General features: G+C 45.5%; 4 protein-coding genes across 4 annotated transcripts; 3 read left to right on the plus strand and 1 right to left on the minus strand.

Moving 5' to 3' along the window:
- Window positions 1–454: 454 nt before the first annotated feature.
- Window positions 455–6,220, plus strand: samd1a (sterile alpha motif domain containing 1a). Its single transcript, XM_049745565.2, has 7 exons — window positions 455–1,881; window positions 3,993–4,359; window positions 4,558–4,688; window positions 4,772–4,829; window positions 5,133–5,220; window positions 5,289–5,403; window positions 5,468–6,220. Exons 1-7 carry the CDS (start codon window positions 1,495–1,497, stop codon window positions 5,612–5,614), a joined length of 1,293 nt encoding a protein of 430 aa, XP_049601522.1. The 5' UTR covers window positions 455–1,494; the 3' UTR covers window positions 5,615–6,220.
- Window positions 6,212–9,626, minus strand: LOC125983881 (very-long-chain enoyl-CoA reductase-like). The gene is made up of 11 exons (XM_049745586.2): window positions 8,700–9,626; window positions 8,387–8,438; window positions 8,271–8,315; window positions 8,093–8,196; window positions 7,569–7,684; window positions 7,394–7,499; window positions 7,256–7,328; window positions 7,141–7,184; window positions 7,014–7,071; window positions 6,864–6,952; window positions 6,212–6,795 (listed from the first exon to the last, which is right to left on the minus strand). The coding sequence occupies exons 1-11, from the start codon at window positions 8,865–8,867 to the stop codon at window positions 6,622–6,624; spliced, it is 1,029 nt and encodes a 342-aa protein (XP_049601543.1). The 5' UTR covers window positions 8,868–9,626; the 3' UTR covers window positions 6,212–6,621.
- A 573-nt stretch (window positions 9,627–10,199) lies between these two features.
- On the plus strand, window positions 10,200–13,764 carry dnajb1a (DnaJ heat shock protein family (Hsp40) member B1a). Its single transcript, XM_049745595.1, has 3 exons — window positions 10,200–10,784; window positions 11,302–11,879; window positions 11,986–13,764. The coding sequence occupies exons 1-3, from the start codon at window positions 10,574–10,576 to the stop codon at window positions 12,214–12,216; spliced, it is 1,020 nt and encodes a 339-aa protein (XP_049601552.1). The 5' UTR covers window positions 10,200–10,573; the 3' UTR covers window positions 12,217–13,764.
- Window positions 13,765–13,906: 142 nt separating this feature from the next.
- Window positions 13,907–17,385, plus strand: LOC125983839 (uncharacterized). Its single transcript, XM_049745490.1, has 8 exons — window positions 13,907–14,275; window positions 14,631–15,623; window positions 15,706–15,800; window positions 15,951–15,998; window positions 16,096–16,320; window positions 16,393–16,570; window positions 16,634–16,807; window positions 16,888–17,385. The coding sequence occupies exons 1-8, from the start codon at window positions 14,254–14,256 to the stop codon at window positions 16,977–16,979; spliced, it is 1,827 nt and encodes a 608-aa protein (XP_049601447.1). The 5' UTR covers window positions 13,907–14,253; the 3' UTR covers window positions 16,980–17,385.
- Window positions 17,386–17,887: the final 502 nt, after the last annotated feature.

Below are 17,887 nucleotides of genomic sequence, written 5' to 3' on the forward strand. Positions count from 1 at the left end.
CCCCCCCCCCCCCATCCCAATGCGGTTTTCCAGCACAGCCTCGTGTTGTGTTTTGCTTTAAATGGCCTTTGTTACAGTGTGATGGCAACCGACCCGCAAGAACTCCTCGCTACACCACCTACAATCAAACGTTCAAATTAGTACTTTGACTCCCCCTTTCACGCGTCCTGCGCTTCACGCATGTTTTATACACGCGCAGTCCGGGAGCGCAATGGGGCGGGAGGGACGAAACTTTTGACTGCAACTCGGCCGGTCTACCTTTAGCGCGAGGCAGCCAGCGTAGCGCGAATCTGACAGTGGGACGACAGTTAAGTTAGCGTGTTAACCCGGAAGTGGTCCTTGTGTGACGTATGAGAATTAGGTCTCGTCGATACGAAATCATATTATAAGCCTTTATTGTGGTACGCTATACCGGAAGCGCGTTTATTTCCACCTGGGCATGCCAAAGAGGGGCATAGTCTTGAGGAAAACGCTGTGAGAATAAAGGCCAAGAAAACGTTGTTGTATCATTTGTCTTCTAGCGTCACGTTTTTGGTCAAATACGTTTTAATGAAAGCTTGCGAGACTGCGAAACGACTTGGACGCAGCTGGCGTGTCAGACCCGGAAGTCGGCTGCGTTTGATTTCACATTACGAGATACATCAACGCGAACGTATCTTCTCGACTTTTATTTTAACCCGACGTGCCGGAAATACGCTATTATTTACACTTGAGCTTATCAACGAGGGAGCGTGAAGCGGCGACAGTCTGCAAATCGTGTAAATGCATTAATGTTGACCGTTTTCGTCGTGACGTTTATTTCAGATACGTATTAGCCTTGCGAGATTACAACCATTACCAAGGCCTCCAAACGTGCCGTCGCGTCGTTTTAGTCACGCGTCGCCGTGTGGGCCGCTTTAACACAAACTTGTGGCGTTTGACTTTTCCGTTCCACCTTAAGCGCACAGTAGACGCAGGCTGCGTCGACTGTGTGGAGCAAGCTAGCCCGATATTACCCGGAAAATAACTGCTTTGTTTTTCACAATTGAAGCCATTGGAAGTACAATTTCAGGGTCGTGCTATTAATTTTGAAACGTCGTCCAGGAATTACGTGTTTGTGTTACGTTTTGCTTCACAACCGGCGAGTTAAACTAAAACGCCGTACCTGAAGCATTGTCGACTGTCTGCGAGCGTCATGTGTCATTCAAAACACGTTGTAGCGTGACGAGATTACGACCCGTCCCCCCGCTCACTTTCTTACTAGCTAAACGTGCCCCCACTTTGTTTAGTCGCGCGTCGCCGTAAGCTCCACCCAGCAGTGCGAGCGAGCGAAAGGGAGGGCGAAACTTTTGGCCTGGAACTCTGCCGTTCCACCTTAAGCGCACGAGCCAGACGCAGGCAAGCGTACGGACGAAGGTTTCCGCTTCTCGGCCGCTGCAACTAACGCACTAGAGGCAAGACACCCCCTTACCCCCCACCCCCCCCAAAAAAAATTAATAACACAAGAGGAGGAAAATGTCCGACGCCAAGTACCGCGAGTGGATACTGGACACTATCGACTCTCTGCGGTCGCGAAAAGCCCGACCAGACTTGGAGCGAATCTGCCGAATGGTCCGGCGGCGTCACGGGTGCGAGCCCGACCAAACGTGCGGCGAGCTGGAGAAGCTCATACGCGAGCAGACGGTGCTGAAAGTCAACTACAAGGGCTCCATTTCGTACCGGAACGCCGCCAAGGTTCAGAGGAGGTGCCGCAAAAAGGACGACGCCGTGACGGCGTCTTCTGCAGCGGCGGCGGTAACGGCGACGTCTGTGGCGGCCGTAAACGACGCCAGTCACTCGGACTTGAGCAACGGGGATAGCGCGCTCGGCCCCGCGGACCCGGACGACGACGATGAGGAGGAGGTAAGTCACGTTTCTTTCTTTCTTGTTGTATTATTATTTTTTTTTTTACAATTAAGTAATTCCTTCACAGGTGGGGAGACAAAACACAGCACAGCATCCCTTGTTATTTATTTTTTATTTTAAAATATATTATCTCTAAGCGTCTCTAATGTTTCTTGCGTGGGGAGTGGTTTGCGAGTGTACCCAGAAAAGGAATGCCGCAAACGGGGAGCGGCGGTTGAGCGCTACCGCGGACGACAGAAAGGAGGGAGGAGGAGGTGGAGGGGGCGAGGGAGAAGGTGCGCGTGCGAGCACAGTAACGCGCATTACCCACTCGTTTATGCTTAAAATCCAGCCAAACACACTCACGAGTTGTTTAAAGGGTGTACTTTTCGACAGAAACAGCTGTTTGAGCTCAAAACCACCTCAAAACTTAGCGTTCGTGGAGCTTATGGTCGGGCGTCGGTCAAGCTCGCCCTCAATAAGCAAGTCAAACCCCGAAGTCGAGTTTCACAATTAAACAACTGAAGTTCAAGCTCACTAAAACGGCCTTTATTTTGACACAATCCAGAATACACGTTTGTCTTCGTATAATGTTAATAACCAGGGACTCAGATGTAAAAAGTGGCAAAAAATACACTAGACGCGAGGACATTGTTGCTTCTTTTTTTTTCCAGCGTCATGTGTTTTTAAGACACGTTTTAGCTGTGACGAGAATACAAACCTTCCTCTCTTACTCCCAAACGCGCCATCCACTTTATAATAAGTCACATTTGAGCGACTTATCCCGTGGCTATACTGCCGTGGAAGTGCCATCTGCGTCACTTTATTTATTTATTTATTTTTATCGATGGACGCGTGACGAGGCGACACGGCAACCCTCTGAGTGCATTATCGGACACTGAAAGAGCGCGGTTCTGTGTCTTGATTCATCGGAGCATTTCCATGCATGGTTGCTAATTGTAAACGACAACAAGCTTGCTTGCTCGACTGGATGGACGTGGCCGTCCGTCCGATGTGGGTTAAGCCGCGATCACGTCGAGTTAGTCCCCGTAAAAATAATTTAAAAAGGTGATGCAAAACACATGTTTTGGATCACCCGATGCGTGAACGGGAAGTGTACGATAACGGACGCGTCCAAACGCCAAATTAGGGTTGCATGCGCGTCGCTTCAAAGAGCCCCCCCCCCCCCTACAAAACGCCCTCTTCGCTCGCACCACGCACGCACAATGGCGAGACATTCGAACTGCATGCGCACTTCGTAGGAAATGTGCGAAAAACAACACAAACCACCTCCCATCGGCCCTTTCTATGTTGTCGCTTGCGTTTCAGCGATTAAGAATGAATGCATTCACCGACGAGGATCACATCGGCGTGTGGTTTTAGTGCCACACGATCCTCGGTTGGTGCTTTTTCAGGGGCGGTACTGAAAGTTGTGTGAAATGCGGCGAGGCGAGGCGCGCTCCACGACACGCAGCAGCGAAGCTCGTTCACGAGCCGCCCCGTCGAACAAGAAACGTCCCATCAACTCGTTATTTTCCCTTCTTTCTCCAAAGTTGTGTGGCTCGTGAGTCACAGCTAATGATTTACCTCCACTGGGGTCAAATTGCGACATGTGCACGAGTATTTTTCAGACGCGTTCGGATCGTCAGCTCCCTGCAGTCGTGTCAACAATCCCTTCGGGTTGAACGCACTGGGGACGAGCAAGCTTTTCTTCCAGGACCTGCACAGCACAGTTCAACCATGTTGTTCGTGTTTTGCAAACGGGAAGTAACAGAAACCAAAAAGTAGCAAGAAAAACTAAAGTTTCATCTTCAGTGAGCTACTTTTACACGAGCAAACGTGCAGAGGAGCTACTCGCATTCAGTAACATTTAATATAATTTTCACAGTTGTACAAAAAACGTGCAATGTACAGATGAAAGAACACGATGTACAGTATGGTCTACATAAAAGAGCAGCCCATTTACAAACAGAAAACTATCTGTTGAGAGACTAACATCCACCCAGAATGAACGCTGCACTAATTGCAGATCAAATGTATTTTATGCAAACGCAATAAAACAATCCTGACAAGTCATATGCCATATGCAGAATGTGCAAAGTGAACTCTTATACACTCAACTCTTCCAGGCCGACACCTCCATGGCCATGGACACAGATAGCAATATGGACGAAGAAGGGGGCGACGAGAGCCAGGATGGACCCTTCCCCTCACCGGGCCCCGTGTGCTTGGCCACGTCGGCGGTATTGCGAGCAGCGTCCGCCCCCTGCTCGCCCTCTCACGCTCGTCCCGCTCCCGGCCCGGGTCGCAGTCCTGGTGCGGCCCCAAGCTCCGGTCTGGATTGCGTCATCTCCTTCCAAATGGCTACCGCAAGGCCCAGCTCCCTGCCCGCTTCCAGCCCAAAGTCCCTCACATACAACAACTTGGCCAACGGGACCAATGGTGTCGCCAGCTGCCCGGTGGAGCGCCAGGAGCTTGGAATGCACACAGATAAAGGTACCTTCTGTTGTCCCCGCCACCTGGAGGCAGTTAAATTGCCGTAACGTAGATGCTAATTAGCTTAAGCATTAAGCTAGTGGGGACATTCTGTAGGGAGTTGTCGGGTCATTTAAAATAGTTTGAGAGTACACTTTTTGGCGTTATGAATTGTCATTATTTGCTACACTTAAGACTTATTTGTGCCTCTGTTGTTAGTATGTCCAGTGACAGTCCACCCCGTAGCCATCTGCCCGAGCGCTCCCAAGAACAACCTGAAGGAGGAGGACAAGATGGAGGACAGCAGCCCCCTCTTGGACCAACTGGTACCCGACTACGCCGTGCAACTGGTAACACGGCCCCGTTCCTGCTGTTCGTTTCCTGCTCGACCCGACCTGACTCTCTCCATGTTTTTGTTTTTCCCGTCACACAGGAGAGGAGCGGAGATGCGTCCCAGGTTAGAGTGCAGGTGCTGTCATCGTCGAACGACTGTGAGTTTGTCAAAAGAAAACAAAGAAAGAAAGAAACTGTGCAGCTTGATTAATTAATTCATTGCGACGCCTTCTGGTGTGGACGAGTTGGCCACCTGGGGGCAGTAAAACATAATAAAAAAAGGGTTTTTTTCCTTATGGAAAATGTAGCCTTCAATTAATTATTTTTGCTGTGTGTTTAGTTTTACAAACTAAACATCTGCGCATTCAATTGTGCATTCACAGCATGGCACCATTCAGACGTAGTTTTTTATCCTTTGCAGTAGCTATAATGTATGATTGAGCCCTGCGTTCCCTCAACAGGCACTCTAAAGAAGAACGCGGAAATACTCGCCTCCTTGGCACAAGCCGAAAGCGTCCACGTGAACGGCAACGATAAAAGCGACGACCTGTAAGTCGAGCGTCAACCTTCTCATAATGTGTAGAAACAAAATTCATGTCGTCTCTCTGCGTTGGCAGCTCGGTGAAGAAAGAGAAGTTGAGTCAAAACTTGCTGCAGTGGACGGTGGCCGACGTGGCCAGTTACTTTGCCGATGCTGGCTTTCCAGAGCAAGCCCTGGCCTTCAGGACGCAGGTGGGTGCTCGTTCCCGTACGTCCACGTGGTCATTATGGAGCTAAATTGGTTGTCCGCCCACAGGAGATCGACGGCAAGTCGCTGCTGCTCATGCAACGCAGCGACGTTCTGACCGGCCTCTCCATCCGACTGGGGCCCGCGCTGAAAATCTACGAGCGCCACATCAAGGTGCTGCAAAGGAGCCACTTCCTGGAGTGCGACGACCTCTGATGGTAGGCACGGACTATGTCGGGGGAAGAGCGAGTGAACTCTTCCACTAGGATCCTGCCACACGATGCATATATTGACGCGTGGAGGAAGGAAAGGACCTGTGACAAAACAATCATCCTACCTCTCATGATCCTCGTTCTCCCCCATGCAAAAGGAGCAGTGGCCCTTTAAGAAAAGCCACACGTGCACTTCCTGTGGACTTTCTGACTGTGACGCGTTTCGCCTCTGACTCCCACCAAAGTCTCGCAGTTAAAACAAAACCCTCGCGTGTTACGTGTACACACATCCAGTTCCTGGCGTAGCTGCTAACACGTGACCTTCCGTGTTCATTTCTCTCGTTATGTACCTCATTGCGTTTTGTTAGCGGCGACACGCGTGGTTGATCATAAAAAAACAAAACAGGCAATATTGAAGATTTAAAAGGCCAACGCGGTGGACCACATGCAATATTTTCAGTGTTAATCGTCTGCCGCTTTGTTCGTGTTGTGATACAAGTCATCCATTTGAAGCGTGTAACATTCCATAGCATGTAGCATTTTTTTTTTTTTTAAATCAATCAGTCCATGCTTCCGACAAGAGTCACAAATAAAGTTCACGCCTGTTTGACCTATCGGTTTAATTTTTCGTTGGCAATGTTCGGTACAGATGGAGAAAGCGTCTAGCTTGTAGCATGAACACAATCATGAAGCCATGTTGCTACTGTATTCAGTAGGTAAATTAATCAATACAAACAAACCACCTTCAGGAGGCTCTTCAACAGCATTAGCTAGCATACCGCAAACTTTAAGACTTTAAGCAGCAAAATGTTGACGGTACATCCCGTGACCTTTAGAGATTTACAGATTGCCATGCAAATGTCAAAACAATTACAACATTGCTGAAAAGAAAAAGGACACCTGTAATTTCTAATTGGGCTTTGTTGCATTCATTTTCAAATACATTTTGAACCACCCTGGGAGGACATAAACAAAAATGGCCCCTAATAGGAAAAAAGTACACCTGGCGCTCTAGAGGATGAATGGTAGTATAGGAGAACGCAGGCTGGGGTAGTCCTTGAATTCCCTTAAGTAGGCGCGGTGTTTGCCTCGGGCCCACACGCTCATCTGCACAAAGGCGGCCAGAGTGAAGAGAGCCACGGGCAGGCACTGCGTCATCACACTGAAGCCCAACCACGAGCCCACCTAAACACATACACACATTAATGAACACACAAAAAAAGCTGCACCAAGAAAAATGATTGCTGATTGACCTCATATGTGTAGTTTGGACAAGACACCAGCCAGAAAACCCACGTGAAGGGATTCTTCGTCGGGTAAGGAATCTTCTTGGATTTTGAACCTAAGATGACATGAAACAGATTTTCAACTCATGCAAATATACTGTCAAACAATTTAAATACCTGGCTGTTTAAGGTTACGAAGTGCTATGTGGATGGAGAAATTTCCAACTTGGCAAAACTGTGCAAAAGAAAAAAAAACATGAGTACTTATATATATTCAGAACACTGATTTTAATTTTAAACCTACCAGGAAAACGTAAAGTCCAACATTCACCTGCTGTTGCCCGTAAACTAAAAAAAAAAAAAAAGTATGAACTGCTGAATGAACAAACGAGTGGAACATACGTGAAGATGACACTTACGTGGTGGCGTGTAAAGCGGGTGGTTGATATAGTACGCCATCCAGGCTGCGGTACACCAGTAAAATCCGCAATTCTGCAATGATTATCATTCAATACTTGCTGAGTCATATTTTGCTGACACGCACATAGCGGACTCACTTTAAAGATGTTCCGTAGAGGCATGGTCCCGTGTGAGATGCGGTGAACAAAAAGCGTCTCCAGAATCCTCTTGATGTAATGTAAAGAGTGACAGATGCAAGCAGAACTGCGCAAAAAAAAAAAAAAAATCATTTAAAATATAATGATGGGGGAAAAAAAAGAAACTGACACTGACTGTACGACCCAGTTCTTGCTGGTGGTGAAGTCATATTTTGGAGCATAGATGAACGGGAGGCGGAAGTAGAACATTAAATAGATGACCAGTGGACCCACACACTCTGCAAGGAACACCTAAAAAGGTAAGCAGAGGATCTCAGTGACTTGCTCTCAAAGTGATGATCTTGACTTCTTTCTGATCTGTAAAATAGTGCTCATGTAAAGATTCAGAAGCAACATGGTGGGCAACACTGTGAGGGAGCCAAGAACCCTGGATGAGGGTGGGGGGATAAACACCTTAGAGAAAAATGGGGCCATGAGATTAGATGTCCCGAGATAAATAGACACTGCGGGAGGTGAGAGCAAAACAAACGACCGCAAATGGCCTTTTGGGTGTCACACTCAGTATGTCGACCGTTTATTTGCTACCTGGCCCTTCGGAAGGGACTTACCCAACTTAATCCATATCTTAACACCCGCCACTATCATCGTGCAATTATAGACACCCTCAAAACGAAATCTGTGTGTGGGTTGGGAACTCACAGTCCCCCATGTGAGTTGTGGACCAAGGTCACTGAAGTAGAAGCTGGCTGTGGTTCCCACAGGAAGTGTTTGCAGGACTTCCTCATCCCTGAGACACTTTGTTTCTGAGGAAGAGAAAAAAAAAAAATCTGGCTCTAGATGACCTCCCGGATATTGTAACCTGACCTGTTGCACCTACTTGGATCTAAGCGTAGAGATTGTCTCGCAGGGTACCACTTTGGATCTGTCAAAATGGACACACCTGTAGTGAAACATTAAAAGGTATTTTTTTTTCCTTCTTTTAAACCTACGTACATGATTTGTGAAACAAAGCCTTAATATCCAAAATAGTGGCAGTTGGCTCCACCTGAAATCACAAGGCAAACACAATTTCGGTTTTAATAACAGCACTGATCTTGACAACTGCAATGATGTCATAGTTTGTCCAAAACGACAGAACATCAAAGTCATCCTAGGAGGTGCCAAAGTTAACTATAAAACCTCCAACATGCTTCACATTCTTCAGCTGTCTTACTTGTGTAAGGTCAAGGACTAAACATCTGCGCTCTCGATGCAATGATTTAAAAATACTTTATCATCCGAAAATAATACCGGCTAACACTCTTACCTTGTCCAGCAACAGCAGTTTCTCTTTAGTCTTCACATCCACAATCTCTACCTCAAAGTAAACAATCCTTTTGGGCTTTTTAGCTGGTTTAGGTCTGGGTCTGGATGAAGTCTTCTTCTCGGGCTCGGAACCGTTTGGATTTTTTGCCTCTAAGGCCAGGACATCCATAATTGCCAAGAGTCTGCTGGTGAAACAACCTCCGGCGCTGCTGATCTGCTGGTCTGGTGCGAGTGCTGAGGGAAAAGCTTTTCAACGCCGGGAGGAAGACGGTGGCGGACCAGAGCTATCCCTCGGGTTGGTGTGCCGAGCGTGCAGTAAAAAAATGCCTGGAAGACGAACCGGTGGGGAAGAACATGACACTGAGCCTCACCTGAATAGCTCGGACCGCAGCCCCGTCATGCTAGGCAGAGGCGTTGAAGACGAAACCGGAGAGCCACAAGACATAATCCACAGAACGCCATTTGCGAGGCTAAATATAAGCCGCCTGATTTGCTCTTCACACAGCAGCTCGGCCGTAACCTTGGGACGACGAATACAGTGCACAGTCGAGCCAGTGACAAATACCGACGTGTGGTCCTTTGGACCCAGGTCAACTGTCTACTACTTTAGAAGAAACTGCTTCTGTCTGTTGTGATTCTGGCTCGAGCAGGCCTGCTTTCAAGTTGGATTTGGTGCGATGAAGCCCCACCACATGCCATACACACACTTCTTACTCCCACCTCTGACCTCAAGACCACCTGTTTACCTATTCTTTCCTATTCCTGACCTCAAATATCCCATTAATTATGCAGATCTACCGTGGTGATTTCACATTAGGCTATACTCCAAAATATTTGGCAGATGTTAGAAGTATTTCTATTTATATAGTATTATTATCTGATTCCTGCTGATTCCTGCCAATTTCATTTGTCAATTCTCAGTTGTGAGGGCAGCATTTTCACATACTGTATTATATTCTTGAATTGCAAAATTAATCTTCATAAAGTACCTTGTTTCATTATATTTTGGAAGAATTTTCTAACATTATGTCTAAGGTGGGTTAGGCTTAAGAATGATGTAAACTAAGGTCTTCTCATAATCTCACAAAGTTTTTGTGCATTGTCAATTTTTTTTTTCCATACGCGCACATACACACGCGCACAAACACGACCCTGTCAAATTATTATTTATATTTATCGTAGAAGAGGACTTTTTGTTAAATCACACACGCACACATGTACACCGTCATATGCAGTTCACCGCGAGAACGGATCAGTGAGGGAACGAGTCCTGACTTTCCCGTTCGCCAACGAGTCAATGAGTGAACTGCCTTTCCGTGCATCAACGGATCAGTCAGTGAACGTTGCATGAACAATTTGACGTTTTCTTTTGAGAGAACTGATTCTAAAGATTCAATTCACTTAAAAGAACTGTAATGCACATCACTATGCACAACACTATCAGACATCGCCCCTAGAAGAGGACTTTAGACTACTTCCTGGTTTTCGCGCAAAACCGGAAGTAACAAGGAGTGAATAATCTCACTGCGCACACACGCACGCACACACGTCAGGAGCGCCAGCTTCTTCCAGAAGTTTCTTCCTCGCGGTTGGCTGGCTGCTTTGGCAGCCCAGGCAGTCGAGACATCGATGACCCGGGACACACGCGGGTCTGACGTCTCCTCGTTCCATCTGGGTGACACTTGATTCTTCGTCTTTGCCGCGAAGCGCAAATTCGTCTCCGTACCGAAGTGAGCCGGGCCAGGCTAACCCTTTACCTGTCGCTAGCTAGAAAGCGAGCGAGAAGTGAGTGGTGGTTAAGCCACATGCAGGCGGTGGCTCCACCTGGGATTTTTTTTTCTCAAAAACTAGGTGAAGAAGTGACCGCTGGTTGCGATGGGTAAAGACTACTACAAGGTGCTGGGAATAGCCAAGGGTGCGTCAGAAGATGAAATCAAGAAGGCGTACAGAAAGCAGGCCCTCCGCTATCACCCCGACAAGAACAAGTCTGCCGGAGCTGAGGACAAATTTAAGGAGATAGCAGAAGCCTACGACGTCCTCAGCGACGCCAAGAAGAAAGATATTTATGACCGATATGGCGAAGAAGGTAAATGACCAGTTTCTATATCCAATTCTTCAATAATTGCTCCTAAAGTGGCCATAAATGTGTCACCGTTGCGGCTTGAGAACTTTCTAGAAAGCGACAGAACCCCACCGACGTTTGTTGCTAAACTAGATGCAACGATGCAAAAAAAAAGTTATTTCTTGGTGAATTTTTGCACAGTTCACTCCCACTTTCAGTGAGTATTGCTAACGTGACAGATAGTGACGTCATCACTACGTCGCCAATTTACATGCGCTCTCACCTCATTTTAATGAATGAACAATTGCGAAGTCCGCCATTTTTATTTAAAACCCTCGTATGCATCATCAGCTTTGTTGTAATTGAAAATTTGTTCTCAAATTAAAAGAAAACCCGTTTTTGCTGTATGGTGTGATTGCATTCATGTCAGGAAAAGCCTGCTAGAACATCTGAATTTAAGAGGGGGGGCGCTTTAAATATTAGCAAATGGATCAATAAAGGTTGGGAAACACTGATTTCAATGACTCCTCTTCTGTTTTAGGGTTGAAGGGCTCAGCCGGAGGTGGCGGTGGAGGCCACAGTGGCTCCACCTACAACTACACCTTCCATGGGGACCCTCATGCCATGTTCGCCGAGTTTTTTGGCGGCCGCAACCCTTTTGACCACTACTTCTCGCATAATGGTTGCGACGACATGGTGGACACCGCCGACCCCTTTGCCGCCTTCGGGATGGGTGGGATGGGTGGCTTCCAGCGTCCCTTCAAGTCCCACTTGGGCGGCCCTCGCGTCGCCCGTGAGAAGCAGAAGGATCCACCGGTGGTGCACGAGCTAAAGGTGAGCCTGGAGGAGGTCTTCGCCGGCTGCACCAAGAAGATGAAGATCTGCCGCAAGAGACTGAACCCTGACGGGCGAACCATGCGCAGCGAGGACAAGATTCTGTCGGTGGACATCAAGCGCGGCTGGAAAGAGGGAACCAAGATCACTTTCCCCCGCGAGGGTGACGAGACCCCCACTAACATTCCCGCCGACGTGGTGTTTGTCGTTAAAGACAAGCCTCACCCCGTGTTCAGGAGGGAGGGCTCCGACATTATTTACCCTGCCAAAATATCACTCCGAGATGTAAGTAACTTTACCACACTTAGGTACACATGCACCACTTAGTTTTTTTTTTCCCCACAATATTGTCAATAATACAACTTGGAGTGTCTGCTTTTATTTTTTTCAGGCACTGTGTGGGTGCACAGTCAGCGCGCCGACGCTGGACGGCCGCACCATCACAGTGACGTCGCGAGACGTGGTGAAGCCAGGCACCAAGAAGCGCATCATTGGTGAGGGACTGCCGCTGTCCAAGTGGCCTGAGAAGCGGGGCGACATGATCCTGGACTTCTGCGTCAAGTTCCCTGACAAGCTGGGGCAAAACACACGCGACACACTCAGGCAGGTCCTCCCGCCGTGATGGTCACATGGAAGACTGTTCCCCCTTCAAACCGTTCTTCAGGGTGCTGTTTACTTTTCAAACGTACCTGGTCTGTACATGACTCAGGGCTGCTTTGCGTTGACTTCAGTTTGCTTGGTGAAGACAAACAAAACTTCAAAAATGTCGTAAGACAAGAGAAGTGATTTTAGTATTTATCCTCATTCAAGGACATTTTTTAAATTATTTTTTTAATTGTGAAAAGGCACTGCCTCAGTTTGGAGCTTTTTATCTCTTACGTCTTCTACTAGCACAGACTAACACTTAAAAGTTGGCAAAGTGAAAATCGGCAACAAAGGAATGGAGGATTCAGGTTGCCCTGACAACAGTAAGACAGGATGAAGTCGGAATGTCGTAGGACAAATGGTGTAATTTTGCTAAGCAAAACAAAATATACGAGAAAATGCATTATTAATTTGATGTCAAAATATTACGAGGAGAGTCACAATGTTTTTTTTGTTTTTTTTCAGCCAGTGTGCATGAGTGTAAAAGCACATTACATTTTATGAAATTAAGTGAAATTTCATTGTCAATTTATTCACACATCCAAATGGCATTAATTCTCGTAATATTATCACATTTTCTCTCCAAAGAACTGCGGCGTTTTCCTTGTAATTTCTTTTCAGTGCTGCCCTTGTAGACTTCATTTCAGAAAGCACCTTAACTATATTTTTCAAAAAGCTCCGCCCCCTTCCACCATTTGCATTAATGCCGCTGCCTGAGGTGCTAGCTCCACGTAAATGAACCGTACCACTGACGTAGCACTGTGAGCTCCGTTTCATCATTGCTGACCTCATGCAAACTATGTTTACGAAGTCGGTTACCTCAGTCGCGCTACTCCTGGTGCGTTAGTCCCGCAATTAACAATGCCAGTGAAGTAGCGCGCTAGTACACTTTTTGTATGAACTTGGGGAAAACATAATTTTAGTTGATGTGCCAAATGATTGTCATGTAGTTTTGTGTGAACGTTGAAAGCAACTTTAAAATACTTGTCTAGTTTTGAGTTTTTGCACGTCGCATTTAAAGAAAAAGGCGGCAGGTTTTCCCTCAGTCACAAATATTACGCGCATTGAGATGCGTAATATGTGTTTAGCTAGAATCCTTTTAATGGCATCATTGCCTTTGTTTTGTTTACATCATATGAAGTGGATATAGTTTACACACCCTTGTTTAAATTACGGCCCTGTAACAAAATAACAAAAATACAAGCAGAACATTTCTGTTTTACAATACTTTGTCCTTTTTAACTTCATGTATTTACAAAAAGGCTAAACATGCAGATTTTCTTATAGAATTCAAGTGGTTTGATTTAATCTTAACGACTGTGTGGATTTGCATTGTTGCCATCGACATGACCATGCAACAACTGGTTAAATTGTGATGCATTTTCTTAATTTTGCACTATAAACTTAAGGAGTTTTACATGGATTTTATTGTATTCACACTGACTATATGCCTCTGCGATATGTGAATTGATACTTCATTGACCAGATGACTGCAAAAATGCAAATAAAACATGTTATGATGTAATGTTACAGTGCATATTAATTATTACAAGGTCGGTGGCCTTTCTGCCGGTTTTCGGTGTCTCTGGCGCCATCTAGTGTACAAGTGGAAACATGCAGGATACTTAAATCACTTGCATGTTTGTTAAGTGTTACAATTTGCGTAGTAAGCGTTCTCTAAAAAATGTAAATTGATATAAAACGACTCGAGTGAGGCCTTACAGGTAGTGTGACACTCCAATTAATATCTTTTGGTGGTTTTTAAACGCAGCCATAAGCGTGTGAGCTCCTTGCTGACGTCACCGCCACTGAGAGCAGTTCGCTTTGACGTGTCGGTGACTAAAAGGAACGTAACCTTGAGATTTATGACCACATTACTGACGTAAATCATGTTCTCATTTAATTGTAATCTTATGTTAGTGATTAAATGCAAGTTGGAGTAAACTATTGAAAAATATATTTATTTCATTTTATATTTTTCATCCACTGGCAGTGCGAAGCTTTTAGAAACAAGATGGATGTCGACCTCCAGCCTGGTGGGTGTAATATAAATTTGCGGAATTAACCAAGTTAAAATAAGTAGCAATTTATTGTAATTGATTTGATATTCAGTCACTGTACTTTTTCCAAATAACCGTCATGCACTTGAGAAAAATGACAAATTTTTCCCATATGGAGAAAGGTCACAACCTTCATGATGTATCTCAAGTTTAAAAATTTGTTTTATGTGCAGTATTATAAATGTATGTGATGGACATGATGACACCATCTTTAACATTTTAATGACGATTGGCAATATTGTAGACAACAAATCCTCCTTTTTAAAATGTAAATTTAATTTAAATTTACCAAAACTGCACAAGTAAGTTGATGTTGAGTTTCTTCTACCAGTTGCAGGCACCAGAGAATGTTGCTCATGTTTGGAAGATTATGTGGTGGTGAGAGACTCTGAAGGTATGGTCTTTGGGAACAGAGGACTACCTACAAAGAGACATCATGACCACCTCCCAGATGCTGGAGGCTTTAGCGAGGTACCCTCTGATGAAAGTGTGCCAGCCAAAAGGACCAAGCATATGAGAATAATAACTGGTGTCAAAGCCACCAAGGTATCTGTTAAGGCTTCACTGGCTAAGAGGACCAAACCGAAGACTGGCACCAAACTGCAGACACTCAAAGAGTGTCAGAGGGTCAGAGTTACAAAAGTTCCTGTCAGGGCTAAAGTGGCCAAAAAGACTACACCCAAACCAGAAAGCCTTCTAAGAAATCGAAGGATTACGACCGCCAGGGTTTCGATGGTCAGACCCACTAAGGGGACCAAGCGGAAAGCTGGCGTAAAATCTGAGACCCTTGTGAAGAAGCAGAGGTTTGAAACCACCAAGGTGTCTGTAAAGATTGGTCCAGCAAACGGGCCCAAACTTAAGGTTGGACCCAGACCACAGACTCATATGAGGAAGCACCGAGGTAAATCCAAACCACAGACCCTCATGAGGAAGCACAGATGTAAAACCAAACCAGACATCCTGATAAGGAAAATAAAAAGTAACGCCAAGATGAAGACTAGGAATGCAGAAGATAAGGCCCGACTGGAAACACGAATGTGTAATCGAGGAAGTAAAGCCAACCCAGATCTCCTTAGATGGAGACAAGAAGGTATAACGGAGACCGTGACTACTGTCACCGCAACCAAACGGAGGGCCGACACAAAACTGAGAACCCTTCAAAATAAGCAGCGGATCACAGTTACCGATGTCCTAAAGTCTCAAGGACCCAAGCAAAAAGCCAGTACAAAACCAGAGACCCTAACAAGGAGTCAGTGGCTCAAAGCTACCCAGATGTCCATGGTGCAACATGCCGAGAAACGACTTTTGCCTACCGCCTGTCAAGGTAAGCCCCAACAGACTGTTAGTCCGCAAGTTACATGGGAGGCCAGCTTCTGCTTGATCATGCTTGTTGTTTCTCTGCGCAGCCTCGTTAGCTCACAAGTATCAGCAACTCGATAAGATTGGCGAAGGAGGCTTCGGATCTGTCTACTTTGGTTACCGGAAAACTGATTTGTTTCCTGTGAGTAGTCTGTACCAACATTTCACTACATTTTCATAAAATAATGCTGCTGTTAGCTAGTTTAACAAAATGCTAATGTCATAGCTAAGCTAACATAGCTAGCTATATACTCCTGTTTTTGTCGTAAGCACTAAAGACTGTGTCTTCTAGGTGGCCATCAAACACATCCCCAAACATGAAGTTAAGATCCTCCCCCTGGTGAGAAGAACCTCAATCGAGGCCTTTTTATTTTTTGTGGATATTTCCGAACTAGGTTTCTACTTTGCTTCTTCTACTATTGTCTTTTCTCCGATAGAACATAAAAGGGAGGAAACACGACGTCCCCCTGGAGGCGCTACTCATGCTGCAGGCGTCGTGCATCAAAAACGCCGACGGGCAATCGGCCGTCGTGTCTCTGCTGGACAAGTTCGACTTCGACGAAGAGCTGGTGCTAGTCATGGAGAAGCCGGCGCGATCCGTTGACCTCTTCACGTACATTACCAGGTGTCGGCTAGGACACCTCAAGGAGAATGAAGCCAAGGTTTGGATAGGATCCTCTATCATCTTGATATCTGTGTGAGTAATTTGCACCAATCACAAATGACTTTGTCAGAACATCATGAGGCAGCTGGTGGACGCCGCCATCAAAATGCACGCCGTCAACGTCTTCCATCGGGATCTCAAACCGGGAAACATCCTCCTGGAGGCCACTTACGGCGTCCCCCGAGTGCGGATCATCGACTTTGGCTGCAGCTGCTTCGTAACCGAGGAGCCTTATTACGACTACACCGGTGAGTCAGCTCACTCGTCAATTTTTAGCAACCAGTGGTGCAATTCGTGCTGTTTTATTTTAGGGACCCTCTCCTATGCTCCTCCGGAATTTGTCCTGAGGGGGTCCTACAGGGCGGGCCCAACCACAGTGTGGCACCTTGGGGCCATGCTCTTTGAGTTATTAGCTGGAAGCAAACAGTTTGACACACTCCTCTTCATCTCCCAGATGCTCCAACTTAATCGAGTTCTTTCTCAAGGTATTACATGAAAAAAAAAAAGTCAGAGACAAAACGTGACCTGAAACTCACAAGTTTTTGACATCTTTCTCTCCAATCAGATTGCAGAGATTTTTTGCAAATGTGCTTGCAATGTGATCCAGGGCAGCGCGCCACCCTGGTGCAGGTCCACCAGCATCCATGGCTCGTTTGATACTTCCCATCAACTCAAACTGTTGAGTGTGTCAATCATATATTTTGATGTGTAGTCAAACACTCTGCATTCCAAACAAATCCTTTTAATGATCACTGGAGCAGTTTTCTTACTGTATTTTTACTGCACGTGACAGAGATCATTGATTTTTTCCCAAAAGAAAATATGTTGACATGGAAAATAGATGGCCACTTCGAGTTAAAGCCCAGACCCCCTATGAGGAAACTCATTTTGGCTGGTTGTGTCTGCGATCTTCAGTGTATAAAGAGGAATGGTCCAAAAATGTATCTTGATTGTTGTGCACATCTGCTTATTGCTGCCAAAAAAAGATAAATTACGTGTTAAATGCAAGCACTTCTTCCATGCCCACCAAATGTTTATTTTCAATAAAATGTTGAAATCATAATTTCACGAGTGGTAATTATTTAGGGACTCTGCACATCCTTGTGATTTAAATGATAGGTACATTTAATGACCATTAAATTTTTTAGAAATTTAAGAAATTCCAAAGGGTTCATACATTTGACATAATTTGGATTCACAAAATTAGCTGGAAAATAAATCAAGTCTAAATAATACATCACTTTTATATTTAAAAATGTTACAAGTATTTTCCATTTTCAATTTCTCAGACCACCTGCAATACCAGAACGGACCACTAGAGAGACGCAAATAATCAAGTCTAAATAATACATCACTTTTATATTTAAAAATGTTACAAATATTTTCCATTTTCAATTTCTCAGACCACCTGCAATACCAGCACGGACCACTAAAGGGACGCGGATCACTAGTTGACAATCCCTGCACTAAATCATGAGGTACAAACTGCTTAATTCTTACCATTCTATTTTATTTGCCACGTTTGTATGAAGGTACAACATTACATGGGAGTTATTTTCTTTCTT

The sequence above is a fragment of the Syngnathus scovelli genome, chromosome 16 (genome assembly GCF_024217435.2).
Source record: "Syngnathus scovelli strain Florida chromosome 16, RoL_Ssco_1.2, whole genome shotgun sequence".
Classification (NCBI taxonomy): domain Eukaryota; kingdom Metazoa; phylum Chordata; class Actinopteri; order Syngnathiformes; family Syngnathidae; genus Syngnathus; species Syngnathus scovelli.